Genomic DNA, 14,912 nt, shown 5'->3' with positions numbered 1-14,912 from the left:
TGATGTGTTGTGAGATTGTTAACCATTGTCATAGGGCAACATTTGTAGTAACTGTTAAATGAGAAACTGTTTTGTTCTACAAGCCTTCATCTTAAGTGAGAATAACAGCCCAATTGGAAGAGCGCAGTCCATGTCACTGAACTGTGCATATAGAAATTTTTGAAATGGTGTATCTTTGGCTATGTGTATTTTCACCAAAAAAAAAAGATTGAGAAGTTAGAGGGTTGACATGTGGTAGGGTTGTTAACCAATGTCATAAAACAATATGATACTACTGTTTCCTGAGAAACTATTTGTTCTGTAAGCCTTCGCCTGAAGTACAATAAAAAAAATTTAAAAAATTTAAAAAAGAATAACCACAGAGACAGCTGTCCCTGGGTTTCTGTCAATTTCTAAAACCCCAGGGATTTTGCAAGGCCTTGCTTAAACCCAATTCTGCAAACGGTGGTTAAAGCTACCCATCTACCACAAAACTGTGTCACCACAAGCAAGCAAGCAATGAAGGAAGACATTTACTGAGTACCTACTGTGTGCCAGGCACTGGGTCAAGTGCTTTACATTTGGTATTTCATTTACCACTTTGTAACTTCTGAACAAATGGGTAGCCTGGGGTACCTGGGCAGCTCCAACCGGCTCAAGCCCCTGTTCAGTTACACGTTGTCTTATATGAGTTTTTTCCAAGAAGCTTCTTTTTCACTTAACCCTATCCAGTGTATCTGCTTGAGAAATAATATGACTCATTTTTAGAAAACAGAGTAAAGCTATTCCGCCCAGCGAAACGTACTGGATGTGTTTAGAAAAAAAATAATCTGCTCTAAATAGTAACTAAATTACTACAGGCCAGGGTTTCTCCGCAGTGGCACTAATGACATTTGGAATCACATAATCCTTCCAGTCCCCATTTGGGGCTGTTCTGTGCATCACAGGATGTTTAGTAGCATGCCTGGACTCTACTCCCCACATGCCAATAGCACTCCTTCCAAAGTTGTGACAACCAAAAAATGTCTCAAGACATTGCCAAATATCTCGGGGGGCGGGGGACGACAAAACTGCCCCTGTTTGCATGGGCTTGCCCCGAAAATGTCACTGCTCTCTCTACTGTTCCCTAACTATCCCGGTTGAACAGTGGCGTGCTAGGGGATTGTCTCTGGGCGGTGCAAATGGTTAATGCACTCAGCTGCTATCCGAAAGGTTGGAGGTTCAAGTTCACCCCGAGGTGCCTCGGAAGAAAGGCCTGGCAATCTATTTCCGAAAAATCAGTCATTGAAAACCCTACAGAGCACAGTTCTACTGTGACACACATGGAGTTGTCATGAGTTGGAATCAACTTGACGGCAACCGTTTGTTGTTTTACTTTGTTTTTTACTGGTGCTAAGGATTTGAAACAGTGGTTAAGAGCTCGGCTTCTAGACACAAGGTCGGCAGTTCGTATCCACCAGCCACTCCTTGGAAACCTTATGGGACAGTTCTACTCTTTCCTATAGGGTCACTATGAGTCGGAATCAGGTAAGGACTTTAGAAGGAACCCTGCTGGCGCAATGGTTAAAGCACTTGGCCGCTAATCCTAAGGTCAGCCTGTTGAACTCACCAGCCACTCCGCAGGAGAAAAGACCTGGCAATCTACTCTGGTAAATATTCCAGCCTAGGAAACCCTATGGGGCAGTTCTACTTTGTCCTATAGCATCGCAATGAGTCAGAATTGACTTGACAGCACAAAACGACAACAGGGACTTCAGATGATGAAACTAAAAGATGAACTCACTGGCCTAAAGGAATTTACATTCCAGAGGGGGGAAATCTGAAACAAGAGAAACAAGTAATCATAGGATTATGATTTTGGCCAGGACGTTGAGTTCCTTATATGAGCAGCCACTCCCCCCTTAAGGGCATACTCACTAAGAGAAAATCAATGTCCAAACCCCTGCAGCCATTTGGCAATCCTGGAGTTACCTCTCCAGACAATCCAGCTTAAACGAAAAGCAGTAATGAGCTCACAGCACTGGGCAGCCTATCTGCTCATGTGCATTTCCAAGCAGGTGAGTTCTTGGAGTGTGTGCTCCACAAAGACTACAGAGACAAAGGTTCACAGGCAAGAAAAGTACAGAAAATCCACTGCCGTTGAGTCGATTCCGACTCATAGCGACCCTATAGGACAGAGTAGAACTGCCCCATAGGGTTGCCAAGGAGCAGCTGGTGGATACAAACTGCCAACCTTTTGGTTAGCAGCCGAACGTTTAACCACTGCGTCACCAGGGCTCCAACAATGCTCGTTAAATTTTCACACTGGAAACACTATATGCCAGCTCTCCTCTAGGTCTGCACTCCTCAGCTGGAGACCACAGCACCTGGAAAAGGGTCTTATTAGCACACGCCTTTAAAATTCACTACAATTTTGTTCAATCTCAGTAACTATGGAAATTTTTAAAACAACAAATTTTCATAAAACCAGAGTACCAAATGGTTAACAATTCCTTTAAAACAAAGATAAGAATGTATGGGGGCAGGGAAACTAGATTAACAGAAACAGTACAACCAGAATGGAAATATTGGGAATGTTCATACATTGGGAAGAATGTAACCAATGTCACTAAACAATTTATGTAGAAATTGTTGAGTGGGAACCTAAATTGCTGTGTAAACTTTCACCAAAAACACAATAAAATATTATTAAAAAAAAAAAAAACAGTTATTCCAGTCATCTGCTGACGCCAAGTATAAAGCAGGATGTAATAATTAAATACAATAACTTCTAAAAATTACAGTAAATTGCAATGTTCTCCCTACCTATAATAAGACTACGAAGATGCTAATAATTAACAAAATAATAAACAGCCAGACCAGGGGGACAATAGGAGTTCTGAATGTATACCTGACAGTACTAACTAATCAAAATAATAAAAGATTAGGTTATATTGTCTTAAAGATGTCTTCATTAATCTCATGAACATCTCTTAAACCTTTAGATAACCTTGACCAACGAATCATTTCTTCCAAGTAGAAATATGATTTTCCTGTAAAATTATATTTGTTCAGCAGATTGAGGGCTATAGTTAAAAGTTTCTCTGAAATTATTTTTTTAAGTTCCTCCACTAGTTAAACATGTCCTATACAATATAATGGTCTTTTCTTCCAAAATACCATGGATTTGTGTACACTGGTAGAATTACTGTTGTTGTTAGCTGCCATCAAGTTGTCTTCTGACTCATGGTAACCCCACGCACGATGGAACGAAACACGGCCTGCTCCTGTCCCATCCCCATGACGGGTTGCGGATCAGACCACTATGATTAACAGGGTTTTCACTGACTGATTTTCAGAAGTAGATCTCCAGGCCTGTCTTCCTAGTCCATCTTAGTCTGGAAGCTCCACTGAAACCCATTCAGCACCAGACACGCAAGCCTCCAGTGACGGACAGATGGTGGCTGTGCATAAGGTGCACTGGGTGGGAATCTAACCAGGTCTCCCACATGGAAGGTGAGAATTCTACCACTGAACCACCAGAACTTGCTCTGGTAAAATTATAAGGTTATTATTTAAAAAAAAAAAAAACTTACTGATTTTAGGTGAAAATTTTTTCAACTTTAAGCTTGACAAAAAGTATGCACAAACTACAGATGAATGACAGACTTTAAGCAGCTGCCCCATCCTTGTCTAAACTAGTGTTTTGCACAGGGTTACATAACTGCAATGTCTATGTATAAACCCACCAGACTGGGGGCAGTTCTGTGTGAAAGAAGCTAAGCCTGTTTTCACAGGCCCTTTCACAGTCAGACAACACAAGGTTTCCTAGAAGGGACATCATGAAGTAGTGGAGAAAGCCTGGAACTTAAAACCAGAGCTGGGTTCAAAACCCAACCCTGCCGTCTATTAACTCTGTGCTCTTGAGTAAGTTTCTTCATCTCCAGTCTCAATCTTTTATCTGTAATATGGGATGGTAACACCTAACTCAAGGAGTCCCAGTGGTGCAATGTTAAGCGCTCAGCTCTAACCGAAAGGTCCGTGGTTTGAACCCACCAGTGGCTCCACGGGAGAAAAAACTTGGCGATCTGCTCCCATAAAGATTACAGCCTAGGAAACCCTATGGGGCAGTTCTACTCTGTCACATGGGGTTGCTATGAGTGAGAATCGACTCGACAGCAAACAACAACAACCACCACCTACCTCAGAGAGTTGTTATACGGTTTAAAGGGGGATGATATATGTAAAGTGCCTGACACCCAATGGAAACCCAGGAATTAGTTCATTTTCTTCTGCTTCCTGTCCAAGGTCCACAAAGGCCAGTCTGAACAGAACTGCAGGTCAGGGGAATGGCTAAAAACTGCACTGTACCAGGCGACATTTCTCTCTGTTATACATAAGGTCACCATGACATGGAGTCAACTGAAAGCCAACTAACAAGTGTCTGGGCACCCAGCTATTCTAGAGGAGATGGGGAACCAAAGACCCAAGACAGTCAGCGCCACAAGAACCAGTCAGAGAGGCTCCACTTCCGGGGGTACACGAACACAGCATCTTTTTTACTATAGTACAGGGGGTGGTCAGACCAAGCCCATCAACACTGACCTTGACAGCTAAGGATTCAAAAATCACATTCTAAGATTCCACAATGCAATCAAGTTAATCCACTTTCTGGCATCTAAGCATAGCATGAAGGCTGATGTCAAGTCAATTTGGACTCATGGCAACCCCATGTGTGTCCGAGTAGAACTGCCCTCCACAGGGTTTTCAATGGCTGATTTTTCAGAAACGGACCACCACGCCTTTCTTCCGAGACAGCTCTGTGTGGACTTGGAACTGCCAACCTTTTGATTAGCGAGAGTGTTAAATCTTTCCACCACCTAGGGACTCCTCAAGCACAGTATAAGAGTAAATATTCAAACCATTCACCATTTTTCTACAAACGATACACACTCAACCCAACAGTCAACCTCTTCACGTGAGATCTCAATGCACAGAGTGCCAAGGCACCCTCTCATTCATGTGGGGAAACAATTTATACAGACGAGTCACTTCAGCTTTGATTTAATTAATAAATAAATATTCACTGGCAATTCTCATTTCAAAATACTCACATAAAATATTCTATTGGTATTTTAAGATCCTAAGATTTTAACAAAGCCTCAGAGGGCCTAAACAATACAGCCTTTTACTGGAAGTTACCAGAGTCTCCTAGGGCATCTTCAAAGGGGAATATAAAGGCCCCGGGTATACCAAGCAGAAGAGAGAGATCCTAGTGTTCTGTGAAAGTGAAGCAAACACTTGTTTAGGGTTTCAACACAGGTTATAATGAAGGAAAGAAGGCCATTCCAAAGTATTTTGGTATTCAGCTGCAAAGGCCTCCAGACTCCCAAAGGCAGTTCAGAGAAGGACTCGAATCCATCAGTGTCGATTGGCTAGCTGACTGACGGCCTTGGAGTATTATTAACTCAGGCCTGACTTCAACAGCCCCTACAAAGCATAACCTTTGACCTCCAGCAGTAATGTCCAAGTATTTTTTTCATTTGGGGGAAAAAAAACTTTTCAGTTCTATCTTAAGCCCATCATCACTTGCGACACAGCACAGTTCTGAGCTTACATAAGAAGGTGAGAAACCAAAAGTAAGTCACTAATGTACATGTATTTGTAATTTAAAATTGCACCTTAATAATTTAGGGTATTATTGAATGCTGGAGCCCTGGTGGAGCAGTGGTTAAGAGCTTGGCTGCTAACCAAAAGGTCGGCAGTTCAAATCCACCAGCCACTCCTTGGAAATCCTATGAGGCAGTTCTACTCTGTCCAATAGGGTCGCTAGGAGTCAAAATCGACTCAACAGCAATGGGTTTGGTTTGGGTTGGTACTGAATGCTAGTTGCGCTTTGAAACAACTTTGCAGTATGTCACCTGGAGAAACTATCATGGTTAGGTTCCAGGAGTTCTATAATACTTTTTTTTCATTCTATTAATTGAGAAGTTGTTCATTCAATGACTATTATTACCAAGAACCTAGTTAGTTGGGCCTAAGAATCCTTGCAAGTTTCAAAACTCCTTAACAGCTGCATTAACTTTAAGCACACGGGCAATGCATCAGAAAGAGCTGATTCAAAGTTTTTTGTTGTTTTCTTTTTAAGTTCACAGTTGTTTTTCATATTGAAAAGTGACATCTACTAGTTTCTCACTGCCTTGCTCTAGTTCTCCCCAATGAGCCATGTGATTAAGAATATGCTGCTGATTAAACAAGCTGGGAATTTCCTCTTGGAAAACTTCTAAGGCAGGTTTGGCAAACTTTTTCTGTAAAGGGCCAGAGAGTAAATACTTTAGGCTTACAGCCATACACTCTCCGTTGCAACTTCTTAGCTTTGCCACTGTAGCACAAAAGCAGCCACAGGTAACACGTAAATGAATGCATGTGACTGCGTCCCAATAAAACTTTACTTGTGGACCCAGAAATCTGAATTTCATATATGACATTTGCAAGTGTTACAAAACACTGTTCTGATTTTTTTTTTTTTTTACAACCGTTTAAAAAGAAAAACCATTCTTAGTTCACAGGCTGTAGGAAAAGCTGGCAAGCAAAATTTGGCCTGCAGGCCATATCCCTGCTCCAAGAGAAGCCCCCTGCTTCTCGGCTGCCCAAAATGAGAGATAATTTATTAAAATGATGCTGTTACTATGGTTTAAGAGCTGCCATTGCCCAAAGGAAAAGGAGCCCTGGTGTGCAGTGGTTAATCACTCAGTTGCTAAGTAAAAGGTCGGCGGTTCGAACCTACCAGCTGCTCCACAGGACAAAGATGTCGAGTTTGCTTCTGTAAAGATTTACAGCCTTGGAAACCATAAAGAGCAGTTGTACTCTGTCCTATAGTGTCGCTATGAGTTGGAACTGACTCGACAGCAATGTGTCTGGTTTAGTCCAAAGGGGCCTTGCATCTCCAGGCTATACTAACTAAATAGCAATTTTTAATGAATGAACATTGCCCAAAACTTCTCTTTTAACAGAATCCTCCACCATAATTCCCTAATAAAACAACCAGAAGGAAAACTTGGACTACATATGGTTCAATCAAATCCATAACCCTACTTTCATACAACTCCAAAACAACCAGATGTGGCTGGCTATGGAATCCACACATCCAAATGAACACCAGAAAACCTTCTATAAAACTATTAATTGGAAGGGGGAAAAAAGGGTGGGTTAAGGCAAACCAGGATCTTGGACTATAAAGCAAGTAACAAATCCTACTCAGAGAGGACAGTCTCCTACTTTATCTAGCTGCGGTTTCCATACGCACTTATCTTTTGTTCATTTTAATCTTTATTCATGGACAATTAATTTTCATAATGTGAATGTATTTATCTCAAAACAATGTCTGGATTGATTACTCTAAGAGGCAATTCTCCCTAAAAATTCAGAAAGCACCAGATTAACCTTCACCATGGAGACATCTGCCAAATTGCTAATGCAACTGGTTAAAACACACGCGCACATACACAGAGTATCTCTGAAGCAGAACGGTATCTGAAACCAGTATTTATTTTCCATAGAACCCTGACAGACAACTTTAAAAAGACACACAATGAGAAAGTATCCTCTCCTCTGTTAGGAGATATTCTGAGGCTACAGCTATAATTCTACCTACACTCCACAAAAGTCAAATTGCTTAAACAGTTTTTCAAATTTTAAAATAAATCCAATCCTTTTATGCTCACTGAAAGCATATCAAGTAGAGGTATTCACAGCAACTGCTATAATAAACACCTACAACTAAGAGACTTAACCATAATTCCAAGACAAGCCATTTTTTGTTTTTCCCATCCAAGATCTTATTTCTATTGTTTGTTAAAAATGACATTTCTAATTCGTCATTCTACACCATTATCCATATTCCATATGGATATGTAACATTTTGATGGCACAGTTATCAGTACAGTGACTTTACTGTTTCTGATAATAAACTAGAGTACCCAAAGAGTTCACAAGAAAACTTCTAGAGCTAACTGAGGAATTTAGCAAAGTTGCAGGGTGCAAGGTCAATAAACAAAAATCAGCTGAGTTTCTGTATACCAGCAATGAGAAATCTGAAAGGGAAATTTGGGAAACAATTCCATTTACAATACAACTAAGAGAATAAAATACCTAGGAATGAATCTAACCAGGCACACGAAGGACTTATACCATGAAAACTATAAAATACTGCTGAAAGAGATTAAAAAAGACTTAAACAAATGGAAAGATGTTCAATGTTCATGGACTGGAAGACTTAATATTGTTAAAATGTCAATACTACCCAAAGCGATCTACAGATTGAACGAAATCTTGATCAAAATTCTAACAGCCTTCTTTACAGAAACAGAAAAACCAATCCTCAACTTTATACGGAATGGCAAGAGGCCCTGAACAGCTAAAACAATGTTGAAAGAGAAGAACAGAGCAGGGAGGCTCACATCTCCTGATTTTAAAACACAGTATACAGCTACAGTAATCAAAACAGCCTGGTACTGGTATAACACTAGACACATAGACCAATGGAACAGAATTGAGAGTCCATAAATAAACCCACACATCCATACTCAACTGATTTTTGACAAGGGTACTAAATCCATTCGATGGGGAAAAAAGAGTCTCTTCAATAAACAGTGTTAGCAATACTGGATTTCCACATGCAGAAAAATGAAGAAGGATCCATGCCTCATACCATACACAAAAACAAATTCAAAACTGGATTAAGGACCCAAATGTACAAGCTAAAATCGTAAAATTCTTAGAAGAAAAAGCAGGGGCAATGCTGTCAGGCCTAGTTTTTAACAATGGATTATCTAATATAATAACAAAAGGACAAAAACAGCAGAAGACAAAATCTAAAAACGGAATCCTATAAAAATTAAACTTTTGTTCATCAAAAGACTGTACCAAAAAAATGAAAAGACAAGCTACCAACTGGGAGAATATCTTCAGAAACCAAGAATCTAATAATCAACATACATATAAACCTTTAACAACTTAACAACAAAGACACATATAACCCAACCATTAAATGGGCAAAGGACTTGAACAGAATTTCACCAAAGAGAACATTCAAATGGCCATCAAACACATGAAAAGATGCTCAGCGTCATCAGCCATCAGAGAGATGCAAATCAAAACCACAGTGAGATACCATTTCACTCCTACTAGGATGGGTAAGGAGCCCTGGTGGCACCGTGGTTAAGAGCTCAGCTGTTAACCAAAAGGTCAGCAGTTCAAATCCATCAGCCACTCCTTGGAAAACCTATGTCCTATAGGGTCACTAGGAGTCAGAACCAACTCAGTGGCACCTAATAACAACTGAATGGGTAAGATTAAAAAAAAATACAGAAAATAACAAATGCTGGAGAGGATGTGGGGAAACTGAAACCCTTAACCATTGCTGGTGGGAATGCAAAATGGTACAGCTGTTGTGGAATACAGTGTGGCAGTTCCTCAAAAAACTAAAAACAGAACTACCATATGACCCAGCAACTCCACTCCTAGGTATATACCCAAAAGACTTGAAAGCAGAGACTCAAAAAGAGATTTGTACACCAACGTTCACTGCAGCATTATTCACAATAGCCAAAAGCTGGAAACAACCTAAATGTCCACCAACAGATGAATGGATAAACAAAATGTGGTACATACACACAATGGAATACTACTCAGCCAGTACGAAAAATGAAGGCAGCATGGATGGAGCCTAAAGACATTATGCTGAGTGAAATAAACCAATCACAAAGTGACAAATATTGTATGGGTTCACCTATACAAAGACAAGAAAAGGCAAATGTATAGAGACCAAAGTGTATTAGTGGTTACCAGGGGCGGGAGGGAGGGGGAAAAGCGGGCGAACAGTGATGGAAAAATCGCACTAAGGGTAGAGATGTACAGCTGATTATTGTAATTGCGGTCAATAAGTTATATACCTGCAAAAAGATGAACTGGCAAAAGTTGTGTGATAGAAAAAAAAAAGTTGTGTGATAGATACACTTACAACAACAAAAAGAGTAGTTGCTGAGGCTGTTTATCTACAACCAGACACCTCATGGGATTTGGTTCCTTCGTTTGGAGGTTTAGAGTCATGATTTCATGGGACATCCCAGTTAATTGACCTAATAAAACGTTTGGTGCTTCTCTTCTACCTCCTAGTTTGTTAAGTAGTGCCTGAGGTCTTAAAAGCTTGCAAGTGGCCATCCAAGGCACAATAATTGGTCCCTATTCACCTGAAGCAAGAGAGAAAGAATGAGAATCAGGAATAGGAGGAGGATATAGAATGTGTGGTTAACATACTCCATGAACAACTGCCTCCTTTGCCATGAGACCAGAAGAACTAGATGGTGCCCGACTACCATTACTGAACATTTTGATAAAAGATTCCATAGAAGAATCTTGATCAAAAGGAGGAATATGTAGAACAGAATTTCAAATTCTCATGGTCTCTAGAATTTCTGGAACCACAGAAGGTGGATGAACCCCTGAAACTATTGCCCTGAGATAAACTTTAAACCTTAAACCAAAAATACCTCCTGAAGTCATCTTAAAACTGAACAACAGATTAGCTTAACTAGTAAAAAAAGGTCTGCCTTGAGCATTATGCTCTTTTAATAACTATCTATACGGGATCAAACTGACAATAGCAACTCCAAAGATTAGACAGGAACCTTAGGAGGCAGTGAGTTTATGTCAGAGGGAGGAACAACTCAGAAAAGGAGGGTGACACTGGCTGCACAACTCGAAGAACATAATCAATGTCACAAAACTGTACATGTAGAAACTGTTGAACTGGTGTGTTATGCTGTGTATATTCTCAACAACAACAAAACAAAATTTAGGAAAAAAATAAATAAATAAACTAGAGTAATAAATCCAAAGCAATTAACATGGTTTTACCACTTAAGATTGCCTACTAACTTTATGTACACACCAAATGATACGATAGAAGTTGATAACCTACCAAATTGTGATAGATGGAGGTTTACCAAAAATTTTATAGACATTTAGGATGTCTTAAAACAGAAAAAGCATCAGTACAAATATTTGCTTACTCAAAACTGTATGTTACTTTTCTCAATAAACTGCTTTATCTCCTTCCTAGATAAACTTTATTTTCATTAAAGCACGTGAAATCAACCTGGTGTAAACTTTCTGAGCACCTGGAATAAGAAAAGTAACACAGAAAAATAAGAAATCTATGAAAATGACCAATACACAAGATGATACGGGGAACAGGTAAAATGTACTATAAATGCAAGCTACTATGAGTCAACTTTCTGGCAGAGTCCAAAACCCTCTTTTAAACGAATGTAAGGCTAAGCGCAAACTTAAGTAAAGTTAAATACAAAATATTTCACTCTTAATTCTACTGCTGACCTGCGCATTCTTCTTTTCAATGGTACAAAACTGGAGGGAATAATAAGATGGTAACCGATCGTATCGCATCGCTCACGATGCACAACTACAACTCTTACAAAGAATTCAGTCCTGCCCGGTTCTGTTTTAAAAACCTTTCCTGTAATAGCTTACATCATTTTCCTCTATACATATCTTTCCGGTCAGATACCTAAATCGAAGTTTAAAGGACATCTCTCTTAGGTAGGAGGGGACGGTTCAGTAGGATGGGCGTGAGGACCTTTCAAACACATTTTTAAGCGCTGAGGGAAAATGTCACCCGAATAAGCCCGGAGAGTTAAGCGGCTCACGATGCACGTTTAAATTTCTTATGACCCTTTGAATGTTCAGAGATTCAACTCGACAAAAACAGGGACCGGCTTTTCGTTTTGTTATTCGGGGGTTATGAAGGCTGTCCTGGATAACGGGCTTGGTCTAGTCTTTTAAATCTCAGGCCTCCCTGTCAGATAGGTGCCTCTCGCCACCCACCAGCCCCAAAGTTCCTCGCGTCCTGCCGCCGGGAGCAGACACCGAGGGGCCGAACCTCTGCAATCACCCCCGGGTACCCGGGAACAATGCAGGGCTCCCCGGCGCCCACGCTCGGGCCCCGGGAGGGGGAAGGGGAAGCCGTTCTCCGCCCGCGCGGGGAAACAAAAGGCGCCGCGGGGCCAGAGCCGGGCGCCCGCGATTCGCAGGGCCGGCGCCCGGCGGGGAAGTCGCGGGGAAAACTTTCCGAGGGGCCGGGCGGCGGAGCGAAGGCCCGGCCTCACTCTCGCCGCGCCGCTCGGCACAATAGCCGGGCCGAGCGCGGGAAGGCCCGGCCGCCACTCCCCAGCCCCGATCCCGACTCCAGCCCGGGCCTGGGCCCCGTACCTGGTGGTTCTCCTTCCTGCCGCCCGCGGCCGCCGCCGGCCCGCCTGGGCCACTCGTCATGTTCACGTACAGGGAGCGGGTGAGCGGACTCCGCAGCGTCCACATCCTCCGCGCCAGCCACACGGACGCCAGGCTCAGGCACAGCCAGCCCGCGAACAGTCTCATTGGGGGCCGCAGCCGCTCACTCCGATCACCGCCGGCGCCGGGGCGAGGAGGAGGAGGCGCCGCCGCCTCCGGCCACCACCGCCACCGCCAGGGCTCGAGCCATCGCGCTCAACTTGCCCATCCAGCCCCACCAGGGCCGAGGCAAGGGGGCGGGGAGGAGCGGCCAGCGCACAGCCTTCCCACCGCCTCCTTCCTTTCCGCCCGCGGAACGCCGCCGCCCACGGCGCCAGTTTCCACCCGGAGCAAGTACAAGCTGCTGGGGCGCGCTCTCTCCGGAGCGCGCTCCCTTGCTCTAGTCGGTAGGACGGCTGGGAGGCGGGACAAAGAGAGCGCGCATTCGCCTGGCGCGCGCCCCCGCCTGCCGTCTCTGCCGCGGCTCCACGTAATGGCGGAGACGATTTAAATTTTTTAGGGGAGGTGAGCTCACTTCCGAAGGCGGTAACTGAAGCCTCTTCTCCTTCCAAGGCAGTGCTTGCAGGACCTCTGGTCGTTGCCAATGGGCTCCTCATCCCACCCCCAGGAAGAGCCTGCACTTTGTTGAGCAGATTGACCGGGGGCGGGTCTCATCGCTTTCGCGCGTCCAAACGTTCAGACTCAAGTCTTTCCCAGGGACAAACGACGCTAGTTCTTAACTGTTAAGAGCACGGCTACGAGCCGACAAGCCAGAACCCTATTCCAAGGTTCTTCACCTCGCTTCTCAGAGCTGCAAAGCAGACAGGAATCTAGGGAAGAGAACAGCCCCACCACCACCACCACCGGTTCTCCCAAGCCTGGCCAGTTGCTGGCTACGTGTTTCTAAGAGGCGTCAGGGAAAGCTCTGCCTTTGTTAAAAGCTTCTGCAGCTGGGGCACCTGCAAGTAACGTTTTGATGTGTTGATGACTCTGCCCAAGGATGAAGACCTCAAATTAGCGTCTCTGGCTGCTCCTTCCTTGAACTCACAGACCGAAGTTGGAACAGTCTTAGGCGAACGAAGCTCTGGGAGCAGTATTTACCTGGATGTTTCTTTGATCATTTATAGGACGGAGAGAGTTAGCAACGTCTCAAAACTGAAGGGTTACACTGTGTTCCTGTGCCTAACGTTCTTCCTGCTGCTACTCAAGCTGCAACTAAGTAACATTTCATGAGTCCTCGTAACTTTAATAACGCTGCCTTAGGTTTGTCGGTTTAGAAAATGCTTTTAACTGAACCAGAAATAATATAAATACACTTTATTTTAGTTCAAAACAAAAGAAACAAACTTTTCAGTCAATTCCATATTGCCCTTCAGAGCTTTTCATTTCTGGAACAGTGGTGGGGTGATCAACTGATGAGAAACAAAATCGTTCCTTACCCACAAATATTTCTGTTAGCTTCTAAGAATCTCAGCTTGGCACATTTCACTAAGATGGACATCTTGTTACCTAATGTTACATAGGCTCTAACAAAACAAGGGTGCCGTGGAGAGGTACTTCGTTCTCTCTTTCCAGTTCTGTGTACTCCCTGACTGCTTCCTGCCAAAACCCCAAAGAGCCTCCACCTTACTAAATCTAGTTCAAACCCCTAGTGGTCCTGGCTCAAGTCATCAAAAAGGAGCTATAGTAGCAAGTCCAAATAACTCAGTTTGCTTACTGTGTCACCTCTCCCTCCTGTCTCTTGGGATCAGTGCCAAAAGAAAGCCTTCACCTTTTCATGGCATGTTTTATTTCTGAAGACAAAGGAGAAAAGAAAAAGGTATGCCCCCCAACTATAGAGTAAGCCTGCTGCACTGCAACTCAAGAGACACAAAATGTATCAAATGAACAAGAAGCAGCTAGATGCTGCTCTAGCCTGAAGGGTTTGGGGTCAGTTGACTCCCAAGAAGCCCAGCATCTCAAACGAGCAGATTTTTGCTTCATACCTGAGCAGCCAGCCTAGAACTATAGACCGCCTACACATTTAAAATACTCTCTAATAATCACAAGATACTCAAATGCATGTTATTTACACTTAGCAAGCACAGGAAGAAACCAAAGTATAGTGTGATTCAAATGATTTGCCTAAAGGTAGCAGAGCAAATTCAATAGCAGACCTTATCATAGAACCTGGTATCCCAGTTCTTGGTCCTTCGATCCATCTAAGAAGCCTCGCTGTCTCTCTCTGTTCAGAGAGCCTCCTGAATTACAAATGAGGAGGAAGGAAAACAGCAAGAGTAAATACACTAAGCAGAAGTTCAGATGATCCTCAGAGACTGCCCCCTTCCTTCATCTACTGGAATGTCACTGTATATTAAAACCTCAATTATCCATAATGGAGAGGGAAAGGCGCACAGATAACACCCAAAAGCCAAAGGTGAACCAATATCCTTTCTAACTTGGCTTTGAAATTCAGTCAGTGATATTCAAAAGACACATAGCTGACACCTTCTGTGTGCCAGCCACCCCTCACTGCCCTCCTGACCAGGAGCTCAGGTGTCTAGCTTGGCCTTTAGTTGGTGGAAACCTTGGGTCACAGCCCTGCACACAGGCTAAAATTTTGACTGGAT

At 43.0% G+C, this 14,912-nt stretch overlaps 1 protein-coding gene across 3 annotated transcripts in view; it reads right to left on the bottom strand.

Moving 5' to 3' along the window:
- The window catches only part of METTL9 (methyltransferase 9, His-X-His N1(pi)-histidine), a 52,254-nt gene extending 37,700 nt beyond the window's left edge, over positions 1-14,554 (bottom strand). Inside the window, exon 1 of one of the 3 annotated variants that reach the window (XM_023728519.1) lies at positions 14,460-14,554. In XM_023728519.1, coding sequence (XP_023584287.1) covers positions 14,460-14,504 — 45 coding nt within the window. In that variant the 5' untranslated portion in view covers positions 14,505-14,554. Of the gene's footprint in view, positions 1-12,246; positions 12,634-14,459 lie in introns of those variants that run through there. The other 2 variants (XM_004373330.2, XM_012554650.2) reach the window with 2 other exon arrangements.
- Positions 14,555-14,912: the final 358 nt, after the last annotated feature.

The sequence above is a fragment of the Trichechus manatus genome, unplaced genomic scaffold (assembly GCF_000243295.1).
Source record: "Trichechus manatus latirostris isolate Lorelei unplaced genomic scaffold, TriManLat1.0 scaffold00024, whole genome shotgun sequence".
Classification (NCBI taxonomy): domain Eukaryota; kingdom Metazoa; phylum Chordata; class Mammalia; order Sirenia; family Trichechidae; genus Trichechus; species Trichechus manatus.
This window is presented reverse-complemented; position numbering and strand designations above follow the sequence as displayed.